This window comes from Clytia hemisphaerica, unplaced genomic scaffold (genome assembly GCF_902728285.1).
Source record: "Clytia hemisphaerica strain Z4C2 unplaced genomic scaffold, Clytia hemisphaerica genome assembly, whole genome shotgun sequence".
In the NCBI taxonomy this organism is placed as follows: domain Eukaryota; kingdom Metazoa; phylum Cnidaria; class Hydrozoa; order Leptothecata; family Clytiidae; genus Clytia; species Clytia hemisphaerica.
Window position 1 is genome coordinate 844,087 of NW_027103566.1, and position 19,488 is coordinate 863,574.

A 19,488-nucleotide genomic window follows, 5' to 3' on the forward strand; every position below is an offset into this window, starting at 1 on the left:
AATCGCACCATCCAGTCTATAAAAAAAGTTTTAAGTGGACCCCGGGCTGGGCTGAAATCGACTATTCCGAATCAACTCGTTAGCTTTAGTCTCATTATAAGAATCAGTAAATTTAGAGCATCATAACTAACTCTCACTAAATCAAAATGTAATCAAAATATAGTGGCACAGAGGTAGCTCAGTTGCCATTTTTGAAAGATTAATTCCAATATACTTTGACCTTTACGAGAACAATTTTATAATAAGGCTCAATAATATCACAAATTTTTACCCCTGGCCCTGCTTACACTTAAACTACAGAGTTATTCCTGATATTATCATAATTTTTTTAAATAATAGATAGAGTAGAATGGTCTATTCTTAAAAATGGCGGCTCGTCTATCTAGTTTTGTTCCAGTGATGAAGCCCCATCGTCATCATTATAAGAAACTAAAGGTTATTCTAAGTTGTTTCCTATAAAAAACATATTATTTGATCTGATTATGTGGTGTCTTTCAGCGTGATATCAATCAAAAATATTGTTACATTGATGTTTTTTATAAGAAACATAAAAAATTCATTCATATTGGGTCATCGGGAAGATAAGGCCTATAAGAGTACTTTCACAGCTTGGTAAAAATTTTTAAAAAATTATATGATTGAAAGACAATTTACTCAGCTTACCCAGTCCCAGTTTCTTGCAAAATTATAACATGAACGACGTCTCATAATATCAATTTTAAGGCTCAGCAGATGAATTGTGCTTACAAAAAGCAGAGAATGAAGAGGGCAGTAAGAATAACCTCAATCAAGAAATCCAATAAAAATAAAAATGCAATAACAAATTCTATACAAAATAGTGGAGATTTCATTCTGAAATACCTTTCATAATATAAAGTCTATAAAGGTATTCGACTGATTCAGTTGTAACTTGTGTATATTTAATTCATAATTCAAGTTTTTCAAAATGGAATTTTTCTTCTCTCTTGCATTGGCTGTTCATTATCGCTGAAGGGAACGGAAAACTGAAGCTTCTGTTGCAATTCTCAGCACAGTTAGAACTGACCGTTCGTTCGTTCGATAAAAAGAAATATTATGTGATGGGGGAGCTATAAGAGATTAGCTATCATGCATAGTAGACATGGGTCGTTGCTTTGATAAAATTTTCGCTTATTTGTTGTAATTTATAGAGAGAAAAAGAGCTTAAAAGTTTTGTGAGTAAAAGATAGCTCATATAATGGGAGAAAATATTTCGTAAAAAAACAGTCATAACAGGAATATATACTAAAAAAAGGGGACGTATTTTTTAGGGAAAGGCGAACTAAAATAATGGTTAAACAACATAAAAAAAATCTTCTTTGGTCTGTGTTCAGTAAAAAATAAAAATAAATTAGAAAAATATTTTTTCCTTGTTTATTGTTTTTATTAGTCAGAAATGGGGAAAAAATTCTCGTGAAATAACGTTTACAAGTTACACTTGAGTGTGGGAAAATGTTTGGAAATTTTTATACTAGAATTCAGAACGATTTTAATTAGATATTCGTAGATCGAGTACAGTAACCAGTTTCAGAAAGGCAGTTTGCAAAGCTAGTAATGTTCCAGGGTTTATCAACTAAATGTACACAAAAAAACGTTATCGCCTTGTCAACAAATAGTTTATTGACTGCGATTTAGCAAAGACAACAAGTGAAAATATTCGTCGTCTCGTCAGCAGAAAGCAGTTTCGATTTGTTATCAGATGTGCAGTGTGGTAGTAATTATATCTTCTGATAACGAACAAATCATATTTTGTTTTGATAAAAATATTTTTCCTTTGGATATGAATGCGGTTTTTAAAGTTATAAGTGTGTAATAGAGCAAGGATTGCACAGATTTGGTAATTATACATGCAAAGTTTGGAAAATAATGATCCTTTATATGAGGGGATGAAGTTGATTTTTTTGGTATCTTATACATCCCTGTCCTCGTTAAATGATTAAGCCAGTGGGAAACAATAAACATCACCGAGGATGGTAGTAGTTTCATGATTAATTGGCCTTAGACTTTTAAGGCAGTTTATTCTTTTTCAAATGAAGATGAAATTTAATTGTTTTAGTTTGACTTTTCATCAGTGGACTTTTTAGAGGTCCCACTGCCACTGGGTCTGTCAAACGTGATATCAGTGACCTGGTCCATAAATATCTTTCCTGCTTTACCAAAGGTTTATACATTTTTGAGTCATGTTGGCAATATTACTTTGATATAAGAAAGGTTAGAAGTATGATTAGTTCAGATTATCATGTAATGAATGGAAATCTTGAAGATGATTTCCTGGTGAAAATGGCCTTGTTACTTTTCTCCAATATTTAACAACATTCGATGGAAGGCTAATTATCAGAAAAAATGATCTCTAAGTACCAGACTTCTTGTTCTTATTCGAAGGGAATGTCTATTTAGATGTACCCTTGGAGTAACAACATTCACAAGAATGAGCATTCCTAACTCTAATTCGCAGCCAGATATGGACTCAAAGGATGGACAAATAGACATACAGACAGGAAGATCGACGACTTTTCAGTCTTATTTTAAAACAAATTATAAAGTGTGTAGTAGATAGAAATAATTGCACGAAAAGTACACAAAATTGTATTTTCACAAGAATTTGTTAACTCGATAAATCGGTGGCTGTTTTCACAAATTCACGCAAAGAGAATGTTAATAGCTTTCTCCTCACTGATTGATATAACGTTTTGTTCAACATTTTTTTCTTATAGTGTAATACATACACAGAGTTCAATGTTTATATAAATGTAGTATCTGTATGTTGAGAAACAGAGAAAGTTCAATTTATGAACTGGTTGATGAAAAAAAGAATGACAGATTGATGACAGTGTGGACAAATGATATGAAAATGATATGATTACTGGCTACAAGTAATTGGTGTTCTTCTGGTGGACTATTGAGGATTCTTGAATCAGAATGTCTTCAAAAAGGGTAAGTTTGTTTTTTGATTGCATCCTGAAAGGAATTGGCCGAGGAATACCTAGCAAACGATATCGTTGTAGTTTTACACTTCGAAAGGGCCATGAGTCACAGATAAGCTTCCTTGTGTACAAGCAAAACAAATGAAATATCGATAAAGGACCATGGAAAGGTCCACGAGAAAACCATTCAGAATTATACAAGCTATACGACCATAATGTGTTTATAACCATTAAAAACTCTTTATTGTTCAACACTCTGCTCTGCTCTGCTCGTACATTTGATTCTGATTCAATACCATCATCTTGGGGCTCTAGATGCCTTCAAAAACTTGTCGAACAGTTAACCAAAATTTGAAACTTCAGACCTTTTGGTGATTCTGTAAATTGGAAAATACAAAATAAATTAATTTTGAATGTACCGTCTCATATCTATTGAATAACAAACCTGGTCTGAAAGTCGGTTTGTTTCGAACTTAGAGGTGGACTTTTTGCCCAGGCGTTTTCATCACATGGTCAAAACTCGTGTAAGACAGTGGCCAATATATTTTGGGAGATAGTTATAGTGGAATGCCAATGTTTGACCACGTCACCTAAAAAAAAAATCAATATTTTTGAATAAGTTTCCCGAACCAGGTTTTTTATTCAATTGGCACAGGGAAGTTCCTGTATTGGCGTTGGATATGGCACTGTCCATGAAGCGAAAGTGTAGAGGTTATTCTCTCAGTTCAAACCAGATAAGTATATAATAAACTTATTATGACAGAGAGCAAAGGTTTCAAACAGTTTGTATCATGAGGAGTTTTTATTTCTTTGTTTTTTTATAAGAATTTCAAATACTAAATTTTGACTTAAGTTCAAAAATGATTCGGAGAAAGATACTTCTAGAAACGAAGAAGAGCTAAAGTTTTGATACATTCTCACATATACCAGCACATACATTTTTTTTGTTTATAAAAAAATTTAAGATTTTTGAATGTTTTTAACTTTCTGAGTTTAACCCTATTTTTATCGGGGGGGGGGGGGGGGTGTTTTCCACCAGGCTTGCACTCTTTTGCTAATAGCTCACTGAAAAAAATTTTTAACACTCTGCAAGTTTTTGACTTTTAATATAATTCTATTAGCAGCATGTATACCAAATTTTACAATTATACACCGACCAGATCAGGTTTTATGACTTTTTTGTGCACGCATATCATAAAATCCAGCTAAAACCTGTAAAATCCCAAAATCTTAAATTTAGCATAGCTTTTGATCTAGGTCGGTGTTTTTTACACTTTTGGCAAAAACGTGACATTAAATTTTCTAAAAAACGGTTTTTCTTGAATAAAATGAATTTGAACGAGCATTTTGGGATGAAATCTTCAAAAAAAGTGTGACACAGGAGCTTAGAACTTTTGGTTTTGGTCCCAGGAGCGAAGAAGGATCCAATATTCCAAAATATTAGATTTTAAGAATTTTGGAATTATGAGAGTTAGGTGGCTCTTGGATTGATTCTGATGGTCTGAACTTGTTACACGATCTCTATATTTTATGAAACAATGACGAAGAGCACTTTTGGATCCGAAATTCCATCCGAAAAACATCTTTGAACTTGAACAATTATAAAAGATGCATTTCATCGTTAAAATGGACTGATCACAATCTAAAATTAATCAAAAGTCACTTCCACTTAACTTTAAAACATTCTTAGATACCAAAAAGTGCGGTTTCGCGAGCGTTTTGGGATTAAAACTTTCATTTTAAAGTGGTGAACCTACCCCAACCCCAACTTGTTGCAAAATAGAATTATTAATCCTTCGGGGCTCTATCTGAGCTTATTTTAGGTCATTAACGTAACGGCATATCATGCATAACGTAAAAAATCAGTTTAGAGCCTTGTAGGATATTTCATTCCAGACTAAGACGCTCATTTCGGATAAGGCAAAGTATGTTACTTTCAATGAAGGATTTGATAATCCTTAGATGCTCTATTCTAGTGGAAAATCTTATTTTCTTGTTCTTAAGAGCCTAAACCTTCCAAATAGTTAAATTTGAGCTACTTAATATCAAATAAACATACTACAATCCTCAGTTTAAAAAGGCTTGAACTCAAAGAAAAATTACGAATAAGTGATCCCGAACTGCTCCCAGCTGGAAGATTTTTTATTTAGGAATAGAAAATACATAAATGCTCTATACTGCCAAATTTCAGTTCTAAAGCCCCATTAGATCAAAAGTTATTGCTCATGGAATCCATAATCCATTTTCATTATGGAATCGTTTAATCCTAACGTGCTCCTAACTTTAAGAGGTTATAAGTACTGGTTTAGTTTCTCTAGAAGGCTCGGGAAAAATGGAATGGAATCTTCGATTCTTTGCCGATCCCCCTGATGTCATATTAAGAAAAGGTGCATTTTGTATTTATTTTAAAACCTGTTTAAAAAAACTTCACGTTTTTGCCAAAAGTGTAAAAAACACCGACCTAGGCATCCAACTGACTTCAAATTTTGACAGGTTTTAGGTATCAATAATATATTTTAAAAAATATTTAAAAATTTTTCAAAAACTGCTGACGTCATCAAAAATGACTTCATTATTTTTTGAAAAAATTTACTCATTTTCTGCATAGATTTTAAACCTCAATTTTATTAGTATGTTAAAAACCGGCAAATATGTTAAAGATATTCTTTTTGGCTTTTAGAAATTCAAAACAGAATGGAAAAATCTCCATTCGTTCAACTTTAATTGCTATTTTATTGAATAGTACTTTTTCATTGGTCAGCGAAAATTGTGAAACTTTTGTGATGACGTCATCAACCTAAATTTTTTTCTATGAACTCCTTTTATGGTAGAGAACATCTCTGCCAAATTTCAAGTCCATATCTTTTCTAGATCAAAAGTTATGCATGGCTGGTGGAAAACACCCCCCCTTGAGAATACAAAATCCGAAAAAGCCTGATAATAATAGGGTTAAAGCCTAAATATGGTCTTAAATTGTTCTTATTTTCACCATTTTGTGAGCATTTTTGTGCAATTTCATAAAAAATGAAAATCGTCCAAGAAGCTTTAAAATGTCTTTGACTTGTCTTTTCAAAAATTTTAGCCATTGAAGCCTTATGTTTTTATATAGTTGCTTCTTCTTATAAAAACGTGCAAACTAAAAAACATCATCGACATAGCCAAGACCCATAAGATCACCACCAATGTAATCAGTTTATTTCACGACGAAGTTCTTATAAAAAGTGCGATGAAGAGAATATACAGAACTCAGTATTCCTGCATTTAATAAAGCATCTTTGTTTTGTTCAAAGCATCCAGCCTCCTGCATAATCTTTCTATTTCAAGTCCTCCATAATACTCTCTCTATTATCAATAATGATTTTTTTTGTCGTCGATTTTCAACAACATAAACTCTAGAGGAGATCAGAGTGACTTGTTTTCTGTATTGGAAAAACTTCCTTGGTGAAGGAATATACACGTTTGAACGTTGGAAAGATGTCTTCGAGTAATACTTTGAATTCAGATAATTTTGCCAAACAGCAGTTGAGGAAAATCAGTACAAGTTTGAAAGGAGCAAAGAGGTTTGGATCAGAATCTGATTTATTAGATGTAAGTAAAAAAGTTTTCCAAAAAGTTTTTTTCCTTCAAAAGCTGATTGCAATACTTGAGAAATTTAAAGGGTGGAGTTTTCTTGGTGACAGGGTGCAAATTAACAAGATAGATACAATAAAAAAAGAGTTGGTTTTGAGATATATAAAATCTTAATGGATAAAATTTTCATCCTTACTGACCTTGTTAAAAAACAAAAGGAGCAAAACTAAATGGAGATTATTCCCTAGTCTCAAATGAAAGGTCTAGACACATATGAACCTGATGTTACATCGCACCAAGGATTTTTGAATTTTGATTTATGACCAATGAGATTTGAGTTATTTATCAGTGTGCCAGTTTGAGGAAACTGCTGCATATGGAGAAAATCAAAAAAGCTAATCATCCGCTGAAGTGAAAGATTCGTATTTCAAGGCCTCTTATCATCTGTAACTCGATACTTTTGATAAAGTGTGAAATTTATAGTTTACATACGAGACGTAATTAATATGATATTTTGATCCAAAGGTAAATTGATCTGAAACACTGTTTGAAGAAGGATTTAAACAACTTATATATTTACCCCGGATTTTATTCTAACTATACTAGCCTGGTCTACAAGAAACCACAAACGAGTCCTGTACACAGTCTGACACCCCTGTGTCAGAGACCCGGTAGGACCCCTGCTGCTTCACTTGAAAACTTTGCCTATATTTCGTCCCCGGTGGGCAAAATACCCTACAATTTGAAAAAAAAGGAATAACGATAGAATTTTGGGGTTTCTTTACCACTGTGGGAGAAATCTCAACAAGGACACTGAGACAGGGGTGTACATTGGTTTTATCAGGTCATACGGTAAATGTATGTCATTAGGGGGCTACCCGAAAGACATAACATTTGATTTTGACAATCAAAGAAAATCTCCTTTGGAAGTAAACAAATCTTGAGCGAATCAAATTAGATGATTTTTCTGATAATTAAGGATTCCATTTAATCGTTGAAATCAATAGATGGTATATCATTCACTAATATTTTAAACCCAATCAATTATCCGGTCTTTATTGCAACGGATCAAAAAGCTTTATAAAGATATTTCCGTGCTTTGACGAAGTGACCTTAACTTGTCTTAGATACCTGTATATTATAAGTGCACCACTCGGAAGGTATACATCCTTTATATGAATTCGAAATCTATACGTTTTTTATAAGAACACCAAAACTTTTTGAAGCAGCCTTTGGATGTTCTTATTTTCGCCATTTTTGTAAGTATTTTCGTAAAATTTTTCATTAGAAATCGGTTGTTTTAGAGCCCGCAAAGCCTTAAAATGCTTTTCACTTGTTCTTAATATTCGGGGGGGGGGGGGGGGGGTACTAGGGCAAGATGGGTTACGGGAATGCTCCGCTGGTCAGGGTACCTTTTTTAACCTCCACGAGTCCCAGGTAGGGTCGCAAAAACACCAAAATAGAAAAATCAGTCCCTCGTAGGGTGCCTATTTTTGGAAAATTTGGAGAAAAAGTAGAAAATGTGAGAAAATTTTGGAATTTCAGTCCCATTCAGGGTCACTTTTGTCGCAAATTTCGAGTCCCACGTAGGGTCCATTTTTCGAACCTCAGCGGAGCACCCCTGTCGGTCGACAAGGGTAGTACCCCCCGGGTTAATATTCTAGCCATTGAAGCTTTTTTTTATTATAGTTTGCTCTTATAAAAAAAGTGAATAATAAACCATAATCCAGGGGTCAATTTAGGAATAGTCCGATCAGATGGCTTTTTAGGTATAGAACCCAGCGCGCACAGAAAAAATGCCATGATAACGTCCATCCGACGTTCCTAACGTCCATATAACGTTAGATGGGCCAAAAGAAACATAACATGGTTGAAACAATCTTGTGTGCTAGCTGGGAAGGTAGTGGCGTAAGGGCTCAGCAGATGTTGACACGACTAAAGATTAGAAATATACGAGGATTCGTGTCGTAGATCATGGTTGTTTTAAGGACAAGACAAAGTGCACAATATCCAATATTCTATAAAAAAATTATAAATTTTGTTGAATTAAAAATACAAACTTAACCTTTGCGGTTACAAAATGAATGACGTTCATACGAGGATAATTGAGATTTGAACTATAATGTAACAATAGCGTTCAGTTTGAGGTCCTTGTTGTTATTTTCTGCCCGCGTAGAATGATTATTCGCCCGATAGTGTCATTTGGGCCCGACGCGAAGCGGCGGGCGCAAATGGCACTAGAGGGCTAATAATCAAACTGCAAGGGCAGAATTAATGACAACAACGAACGAAAACTTAATCTACGTGAGCATATGAACGTTAAACAATCATTCAGAACACAAAAAGTGACGATCTATTAAAATTAGTCGTTTGTTTCTTATAAAAAAAAAACGTTTAGAAACCAAAATTTCATGCTCTTGAAATATTCTTTCATATTCAAGACATCGTTAGCAAAAAACATCTATCTCATCAAAAAATTGAGTAATTTGGCTAAGAACATTCTTATAGATAAAGATGTGTTTTTTGAGCTGAAAAGTTCTTTTTACAAAAATCTGCTTGGCACATCTTTTACCTACACAAAGTCCAAAAAAACCTTTTTTTAGCCGTTTTTTGGCCCATATTTGCCTAAAAACATTTTTTTTCGAAAATCGGGCTCCGTCACATTCGAGGGTTTATAGTTATGCATCTTTGTGCAAAAAATCATAAAGAATCAAAGAGCCAATCTCGAGAAAAGCTAATACCTAAGTAATTGATAGTGTGCTTATAAAAAAATATCGAATTTGGCCAGTTTTTCTATAAAAACACGCCAAGCAACCAAAATTTTATGTCTAAACACACAATTGCTTCAAAAGTAAGCCCTCATGAGAAAAAAAAACATCTATCTCATAAAAAAATTTAGTAGTTTGACTAAGAACATTAATGTATGCTTATTAATAGTGATTCTTATAGATAAACATGCGTTTTTTGAGCCAACAAATCTTTTTTGCAAAAATCTCCCTGAGCCACCTTTTACCTATGATGGTACCCTACTTTCATGCAAAAAACAGAAAAAATCAATGATCCAATTTTTGACAAAGTCCAAAAAACCTGTTATTTAGCCGTTTTTTGGCCCAAATTTGCCCTAAAACATTTTTTTTTCAAAAATTGGGCTCCGTCACATCCGAGGGTTTATAATTATGCATCTTTGTGCAAAAATCATAAAGAATGAAAGAGCCAATCTCGAGAAAAGCTAACGTACCTAAGTAATTGATAATGTGCTTATAAAAAAATATCGAATTTGGCCAGTTTTTCTATAAAAACACGCAAAGCAACCAAAATTTCATGGCTAACACACATATTCTTTCAAAGTAAGCCCTCATGAGCAAAAAAAACATATATAAAAAAAATTGAGTAATTTGACCAAGAACATTGATGTATGCTTATTAATAGTGATTCTTATAGATAAACATGCGTTTTTTGAGCCAAATAAATTTTTTTGCAAAAATCTGCTTAAGCCATCTTTTACCTATGATGGTACCCTACTTTCATGTAAAAAATCAGAAAAAATTAATGATCCAATTTTTCACAAAGTCCAAAAAACCCGTTTTTTAGCCGTTTTTTGGCCCAAATTGGCCCAAAAATTTTTTTTTTCGAAAATCGGGCTCCGTCACATTTTGGCCACCACCATTTTGCACCTTTGTACCAAAGATCAGATGATTCCTATGATTCAATCTCGAGAAAAGCTGGTAACGAACGGACGGACGGACAGAGGTGAATTTATAGGACCTCCACCCCACCGGGGTAGGTCCAAAAGGCGAGTGTAATGAAGCTTGACATACAATCTGACATGACAGCCTTGTATTTAATAATACTTCCTGGATGTCAGAAATAACTTTTTTATATCATAACGTATTTTCCATGATAAACCATCAGATATTCTCCCTCTTAATCCTGATCAAATTATAAAGACATCATGTTTTGAAGCTAGTTACAGCTATTTCCTACAATCTATGTAATTTCCTCTCATAAAACTAACCTGAAGTTTCCTCTTGAGCCAATCATTAAATATTTGTTTTTTTTGGATTAATGCTCGTATGTGCTAGTTGAAGAGAAAGAGAAAGTTTTGAAAAGAAGATTTTTGGTTTTCATTAGTGAGAGGGTTGGAGCTTTTTGGGGAAGCGAAATGATTGAGAAACTAGACTTGTCAACTGTAGCGTTAGTCAAAATGAAGACCAACAAAATGAGCAATAATTTTTTAAATAAAAACAATTTCATGAAAATGCAGAAAAAGATCAGGAACGTAAAAGTCAAATCTCTCTCATTGGATGAAAGCAAATTGAATTTGTTGATCCACAGTGAAGATCAAAGTCTCGATGAGGAAGACCTGATTTTAGATATCTCCAATGCAAGTTTATTCTTCCGTCTTTCCTTGTTTCTTACGAAAAGGAGAAAATCACAACCACACTGAAAGGGTTTCTGGCAACCGCGTCCCTCTGTATCCCAGGCTTTATTTACGTTACTTATGGACGCCAGAGAAGATTATCTGGTGATATCAGTAAAACATCAAAAAGCCGACAATACGCAGAGAATGAGGTTTAATTCCTGGTTCAGATTTGACGCAAGAAACTCTGGCTAAAATTTCCCTTTTTTACTACAGAGATCAAGTTTGGATTCCTGGTTCAGATTTGACGCAAGAAACTCTGGCTAAAGTTTCCCTTCTTACTACAGAGATCAAGTTTGGATTCCTGGTTCAGATTTGACGCAAGAAACTCTGGCTAAAGTTTCCCTTTTTTACAACAGAGATTAAAGGAACATTCTAATTATGAAACTCTTTGCTCACTTTTAGGATTCCGGATCAAACAAATTCTTCTCAGTGCAATACTCAGAAACTGGAAATGGTGGAGAGGCTAAAACAACAAAAATACCAGCTAAAAAAGGAAAATCCCTGAAGTAAGTATACTATTAATAGATTGTTTCGACAATTCAATAAAGCTATATGGATGAACAGAGATGTTTGAGCCATATAGTGTCCTCACTTTAATTAAACAGACATTGGTTAAGGGGTAGGAAAGGTGTTCGTGTTTATTTCAACCAATGGTCGTGAATTCCACCAATGAAATGACTTCATAAAACTATGCAACTGTTTTTATACTCAATAGCGAGGTTAAGCAAGTGTTTATTTAGACCGTTCAGTGTAATATCGCAGGCCTGTACATAAGATTTCACTTGAATGGTTTGCTTTGGCAAGTTATGTACAGGCCTACGGTATCGCACTTTACGGTCTAAATAAACACTTGCTTAACCTCGCTAATAGCGAGTTTATGTATCTGTGATTTTTCAACGAAGGAGACGGTTAGTTTCTGATTTGTCTAGATCCTGACTGACTGAGGACGACGGTAAATTAGCAATTTTATCGTCTTTGATTGTGCGGGTTAGAAATGCGGTTCTTTCCAAACCGCTTCAGAAACTTTGCCGTTCTCAAAAGAACTAATATATGAACTCACTTATAATTTATCACTTGCAACCGAAGTTGGTTAGATAGACTGTCGTTACATTGATTTAGAATAAACTAGACTAGCAAACTAGACAGTTAATTAATCATGTCAGAAAGATAAACATAAAGGCGGCGGGCGTTTGCTAGAATAGGAGCTGCGTAGGAGAACGAGCAAAGTTGGTGAGAGGGTGCTTTCAGCCCTTGCTGTCGACAGAATTTCTTCCTACGCTTACCTAACTCCTACGCTCACTTTTCCCGCGTGATACCGTTCCAGCCCGACTGGCGTACCAGTCTAAGAATAAACCAGCTTTGTTTATCAACGATTTTTTTCTTTATTTTAAACAGAGAATCATTAGAGAATGTCTTTCAAACATACGACTTCACTTTTGACTCACATGCAGTTTTCCTGGAAACTTCAAAAACACCGTTACCGTTAGCAAGCGACTGTTTCCCGTACGGAGGCTGTACACTAAATATAAGAGGTTTGTTTTTTATTGAGTCATTTCTATAGAAATATTAAAACATATGCTTTGATTAAGTTATCCCTTTAAAGGTCTTACCTAATAGAGAAACATTTCCCTTAAAATAAACGAACTTTATGTTCAATTAGTTTCATCAACTAAAATTCTAATCTAAGTCAATAAAAAAAATCTTGATAATTTTTACAAGAAGATAAAATAGAAATTCTATGAGATTAACTCTATCCATACTCTGTACCTGTATCTCCGGCATACTACGGCAATGAATTTTGAAAGTTCCGTAGATATCGCTCATCACCAATTTGCAATCAGAAAGGCATTCCTTTCTCCCATTCCCAAAGCTATTTTCCCCTTTTTCATCACCATAGCAACAGAAGACGTTGAAGTTGACAAACGAATCATGACCCTCATGCGAGATGGTGATAAGAAAAGTCCTGTAAGTTTTCTCCGATTTTTTAAACTATCTCTTACAGTAGTATTCCAAAAAAAATGGGCAGCCATACTATTTGAACTTTGCTCTTGAAAAGTAAATGACTTTCAAATTGATCAAAAGGACATGTGATATTTAAACCTCGCTAATAACATTGGAGTGACTTGTTCGTTATTTGATCTCAATCTTAGGCAATTGAAGAAAGCCCTGAGAGAAATCTTAAAACTCTATATCAGAAACTCTTTTTCCCTCTCACACATAGGATCAAAGTAAGAGGTTCTCAAATCTTCTACTCCACTACTCACTGAACGGCTTCGAGGAGGATGAGGTCGACGGTGGAGCGCCAACGGACGAAGAAATATTCAATCGTGATTTTTACTTGGAGTCTTCTTGGAAAGACGTCGTTGATGGCAATGAGGAGATGGAGAGACATGATCGAGTGCAACAAGAAGCTATCTGGGAGCTCATCACTACTGAGAAAACATACATCGCTGATCTGAGGGTGGTCACTGAGGTAAGTATTCGAATCCTTGTTAACCACAAAGTCTCCAGATATTATTCTAAGACATGTCGTTCCCAGGCAGGCCTCCATTGAGGTTGCAGGTTCCTGGCAGTGTATAAAGTGCATTCGTTCTTGATTCTCAGCAAAATATTTATTAAGGCTACAGGAAATTTCAATTCAAAGTACTCATTAATCGTTAATCTGAGATTCCCAACAACGTGACTGCTTCATTCACAATAAACTTCGAATAGCTCTGCGACTTTACACTCTTTTCTCCCTCATTTTATAACAAATTATAATTATACCGCATTCACATCTTTTAACTTCAGGTCTTCAAGAAATGTTTCAGTCGTCTAAAAGATGACGGATTTTTGACGGACGTTGATCCGTTCCTCATTTTCGCCAACATCGACGAAATTCACGACCTCAACGTGGAATTCTGGAAACTTTTAATAACTGTGGTCGAAAATTCCAGGAAATCAAGACAACCTATTAAACCAAGCGATTTAATAAATGCTTTTGATAGAGTAAGTTAGACTAGAGTAACAAGTCTGTCTCTTAAGCCTAAAGGCTGTGTAGAGACTGAATTTCGACATTATAGGGCCACATTTTGGAATTCGAATTCGCACAAAGATCTTTTCAATACATTTCTTTGCGACTTATTTTCGCGGAAAAACTGTTGAAACTATAGTTATGAGCCTATATTCCGAACAATATTGGCGTATGAAAGCTACCTAGGAAAAGAAAACATCAGTATTCATTTTGATGTATTACAAAGTTTTACGTTTATCGTTCTATATCTGCAATTTGAGGTTTACAATCGATACTTTGGGCATCAGTCAGTTTGAGAGAGAGTGACATATCAGTGACAGTAGAGAGTTTATCACTATGTCACATGCATGTGTTATGTCCCTTTCTGGAAGAGCTTCTTGAAGATGCCTCTCCATGACATTGCAAGTCTGTGATCGTATAACTTCACACTGCTAACCGGCATAGCTTATATTCATTTTGTTTTATTCTTTCTTTTACGTAGTTCGAAGTGTTGTTTCAACCGTACATTACATTTTGTAACCACGACACAAGTAACATCAATCTTCCCAACTACACAGATGCTGTCAACGAGCAAGTCAAAGAATACTTCATGGTAGGGATATTTCACTGCTATTTCACGGATGCTCTGTTGAGCCCAAGAAGTTGCGGAACAAAAAGGCCTTTTGAACTATATGGGTTTATCTATGGTAATAGCCCATCTTTATAACTTAATTTTAACGCCTAACGAGCTACAGTTGCAATTTTTAGCAGATTATGAATGATGGAAAATTTTTTCATTATAAGTGATTTAGCTATTCTAAATATGTTTTACACACGTGCTTTTATTTGCGGGGCCATGCATCTACTGAAAGAAAATTCAAAGAATAAACTTCAACAGATCTTATCTTATATGTTTTGCGTCTCGTTTCAGTGGTGTGACGACCATCCCCGGTGTAAACGAATCAAACTACAAGGCTTCCTGATCAAGCCCTTACAACGAGTCACAAAATATTCTTTATTAATACGAGCTGTCGAAGGGAAGACACAAAACGAAGATGAAAAGGAAATGCTTGGCAAAATGGTATGAATACAACGTTCTTTTGACGTCCATACAATGTTATTCAGATAGAGAGACGTGTTGCTCTCGTGTTAATACAACTAACCGTCCAATTGTATTTTTTGCTCAGAATTTCATGCTGTATTAGATGATAACAATCATTTTTGTCAAATTGCATTCCCAGGCCTCCATTTAAAAATGCCTCAAAATCCTATCTACCTTCGAAACAGTGACATGTTTTGGTTGTTTAGTCTAGAGTTCTTTGGATTAAAATGAAACAAGAATCAACAGAGGGTTATATCAAATGCCCATGGCTTGGCAAAACGATAACATTTATTTATATAACATTTCCTCATATCATCCGACGACCAATTTTCTTTTCAGCGCAACCGTGTTGAAACGTTCGTATCGAAGATTAATTCGGCAGTTCACATGCGACAAGAACATGAAAAGATGCTGGCTGTCTTAGCTAGACTAGAAACTTATGCTCCAGTAGAAGCTGTAAATGAAGAAGCAGAAAAGGTCGGTAACTAAGCTATACCTTAGGCTATACCTTATAGAGGTCTTTGAAAATTGAAGATTGTGGGCCTCTCACTTGCCTTCCCTGAAAGTCCTGAAAGTGAAGCAAATTGTTCATAATACGAATAATTCTACGTTGATGTTTAGTTTTGATAAAACTAAGTACCTAAGTATTACACGAATATTACTAGTCATTTTATTAACACGAATTGAAAAATTTCGTGTTAATAAAAACCCACTTCATTAAAACCAGCCGTGGTGTCCTTGAAAAAGCAAATAAAATGCGTGTTAATTTTTTGCGTATTAATTTCAAGGCCGTTGAATACTTGCCTAGTAATATTCGTGTCATGAGCAGGTAGGCCTTTTCTGTCAAGAAATGGAATATGGTTACACATAATTTTCAATGACAAAAAAATGCTTCTAGGTTGTGTAAAATATTTTCTTCATAGAGCAACACTTGTTTTTTTTAGATAATGAACGAATATAGTAGTTTGGATTTGAAAGGAAATATCCCAGATTTCCCTCTAGAACGAAAGCGACTGATCGTCAAAGAAGGTCCAATGAGGCTCGTTGAAAAACAAGTTAAGGTGAGGAGTAATCTCGTACCCAGGCCACTTGTACAACTTTTTGATTTTACTAATGGACGTGATACAACCTTTTGTGGGCACTTTCAGTATCATTTAAAAGTGGGGACTAAGGGACCGGGTTCGAGTTTGAACAAAGCTGCAACTCATGACTGCAAGTCATATTTTAAAAGAACAAAACATTCCGAAAACGAAAGTGGTGAAACAAAAAAATACACTAAAAGCAATTTAGCCCAAGATATCTAATCATTTCCAAATCGTTCGGACAAGCATCTGGAAATGGAAAGAGACATTATACAGGAAATTAAAACAAATAATAGGTTATTGTATGAGGTTTTTCATGTTGTTTTTTTAAGTTACGTTTTTTTGTCATTGTGGAATCAAACGTTCGAATCTGTATAGACGAAAGTTACGTAACTTTTAAAAACCTATATATTTTAAGGTCCTTCCGTATGAAAGAATCCCCATGCAAGAAAGCGAAATCCCCTTGTCATTTGAAGCCCAAAGGTTTCTGGAAGACAACTTGGTCTTATATTTATAGAAAGAGGTTCAAGGCTATTTGTTTTCCGACGTTTTCGTTCTGGCGCGACCAAAGAAGAATACAGATAAATACAAAGTCATCCGTCAACCATTCCGATTGGATAAGACAGTGATCAGAGTTCTCAAAGACGCTGGTTCTTTCCTGGTCATCTACCTTAATGAATACAATGTGATGTCGAACGCCTTCGTTCTTCAAATTAACCCCAAGGATCAAGCAGAATGGCTGACTGCGTTTGACAAAGCAAAGGTAAAGTTAACAACGTATTTTTGAGTGAACTTTTCAAGTTCCATGTTTTTAATGACTTCTTACTTCTTTACAATGAATAAATCGTATTGAATTTAGAAGCTAGCTTCTGTTTTTTGGGGGCAGCCTAAGTACGCTGAGCATTAAAATCTGAGATAACTTGATATAACTAATAAAAACGCTAAGGTCAACGTCAACTCTTTTTTTGAAAACTGCTAAAGCTTACTTGGGACAAGGCTGGTAATGAGTCTATATCAACATGACCCGAAAAACTTTAGGTGAGATGGATTCGAATTTACCGCAGTGTCGAATGTAACTCCTGAGACCTCTTGGAAATTTTGACAGAAAGAATCGTATTTCACTCTCCTTTTAGACTGACTACGAAACAACAGTATTGGAATACAGGCTAAAACGTCTGGAAGAAGAAGAAGAAGATTACATAAGCAATGGCGATAAAGGACGAAAAATGACTCGTGGCAAAGCTATGAGGAATCGATTCAGTGCCAGAAATTCCACTATCAGAGGTGATAAACTATCTCAAGAGGATGATGAATTTTATATGAGCTTATCCAATACTAAATTGATCATAGCTGGTGTTTTTTTTGTGGTGATAAACGTTTTGTTCTCAAAATTCTTCATGTAGTAGAATTTACACATGAGAATGGCTAATGCATCCCGGAATCTTTGAGCTGTTCAAAGTAGTTAAGGGTTTTTGCATGAGACATTCGAAGGAGTGTTTAGAATATTGCACTTCAACTGTCTTTCGAGAAAACTTTCGTCAGTGGGTGAAATATTTGATATTTATCTGACACAGCATTCGTTTACAGCATGGTTTTAATCGATTGACTTGGAGAGCAGAGTTTTTCGAGAAGGCAACTGCATGAGAAAGTCTCGAGGTTTTGAAATTTGTTCGCAGCGAGATGATTTTGATGTTGGTGGGTCAGTGAGAGCTTTAGTACAGGAAACTGTAGAAATCTGAAAAATACCTTATAACACTTAAATGCTTCAGGACACGAGAAGTTTTGGGTATTCCCCTCCCTTTTTGTCCCATGAAACAAAAAAGGAAACACACTTTTTTTCTTGTGTTGGTGGGATGGAGCATGTTGCATTGCACCAACGCGAAAAAAACTTCTTGTGTCCCCAAGCCTTAACAAGTCAAATTATTAACGCAAATAGGCTCCCCATGCGTTAGTTACAAACGTTTAACAGGATTTGAACCGAGATAATTTTCGACAGCACTACCGACTAATTGTCGCACTAGTAACATGTTTTCCCTGCGTATATTTGGTTAGTTATAAGAGTGTAATAAGGTACAAACTAAAGCGTGATGGCATTATTCCTCTGTATCCACACTGCATGACACTCGCACATATATCCCTTAATGATAATATTAAGTAAAGCACTCAATTACTCAAGAAGTGTTGCATGGTATACTAGATAGCTAGTCCTAAAAGAAACAAGTTTTAAAAGTATCGATAAAAAATTATTAATTTATTTGACGAAAAGTTCTGTTAAGATTTTATACTGTTGATCGTTTTAATATTTTGTGTTTTTGTATTATAGTTCTGCTTTCTGTCTTACCATAGTATTTTAATAAAATAATCAATTTTCGAGTCAATTAGTGGGAAATAATAATTATAACGAAACTATTAATGACATTTGATGTTCTTTTGCTGTGTTTCTTTAACATTATGACGGAGGGTCGAATTTTCTTTTCAAAAACACGAACTGACAGAAAAATCTTTACCGTTGGTACTTTGAAGATGTAGAATATACATATACGCAGAGTTATTAGCTTTAGACCGACATACATACACTGCACGGTACATACTTCCTTCTACTACTCCTGAGTCTAACTATTACTAACACGCTTTTAACGAAAAATACCTTCACAAAAACTCTAACATAGACAACTCACTGTTAAACCGAAACTATTTACAACATGACACACGGTCTTAGTCTACACTCATTGTTTTTGAAAGATCTTTAAAGCAGTAAGGTGGAGAGTCGGGAGTGGTGCTAAGAAGAACATCAACACACCAAATATGGAGAGCACCCCACGAAGGAGGGAGTTAAAACGTAAGTTTTTCCGCTCCTTCATTGATGTTTTCTTTTAAGTATCAGATAACGCACATATAAACGCACTTTCCCATCTCTCATTTGAATCCCTATGGTAAAATAAATCTTCACTATCTTCCGTTTGTAGTCTAGGGAGCTGATTTAATTTTTATTTAATTAAATGGAAATAAAAAAAACACTTCTAAGTTAGGGTTAATTGGTCGATCGTAAATCTGAAGCATTTTTCTTCACATCTAAATTTAAACTAACCGTTAATTTTTCTCATTTCAGCAACCATTTTGAATGGCGACACCCTGATGCCTCCACCCACGCCCATTTCGCCCAAAGCTGAAATGAGGGCACGGGTTATGTCCGCCAGCACGCCTAAACAACTGAAACAGACTCTGAAGGGCCGGAGACCACTGACTCCAAACGCCCGACGTAAAACATCTTATTGGAAAAATCCTTCAAAACAATCACCAATAAACTCTCCGACGAAAAGCGTATTTAAAATTACAATCAATAACAAAGATATTCGTAAAATTGGAACTCGTTTGGA

The 19,488-nt window shown here is 34.9% G+C and overlaps 1 protein-coding gene across 2 annotated transcripts; it reads left to right on the top strand.

The window, feature by feature from the left end:
• The first annotated feature begins 2,731 nt into the window (after nucleotides 1-2,731).
• On the top strand, nucleotides 2,732-18,527 carry LOC136801023 (pleckstrin homology domain-containing family G member 5-like). Of its 2 annotated transcripts, none has more exons than XM_067057649.1 (12): nucleotides 2,732-2,952; nucleotides 11,338-11,441; nucleotides 12,331-12,467; nucleotides 12,833-12,900; nucleotides 13,157-13,408; nucleotides 13,726-13,923; nucleotides 14,430-14,540; nucleotides 14,859-15,008; nucleotides 15,369-15,506; nucleotides 15,974-16,090; nucleotides 16,629-16,874; nucleotides 17,245-18,527. In XM_067057649.1, the coding sequence occupies exons 1-12, from the start codon at nucleotides 2,938-2,940 to the stop codon at nucleotides 17,512-17,514; spliced, it is 1,806 nt and encodes a 601-aa protein (XP_066913750.1). In that variant the 5' UTR covers nucleotides 2,732-2,937; the 3' UTR covers nucleotides 17,515-18,527. The 2 variants fall into 2 exon arrangements, with proteins under 2 accessions (XP_066913750.1, XP_066913748.1); XM_067057647.1 differs by lacking the exon at nucleotides 2,732-2,952 and adding an exon at nucleotides 6,320-6,530.
• Nucleotides 18,528-19,488: the final 961 nt, after the last annotated feature.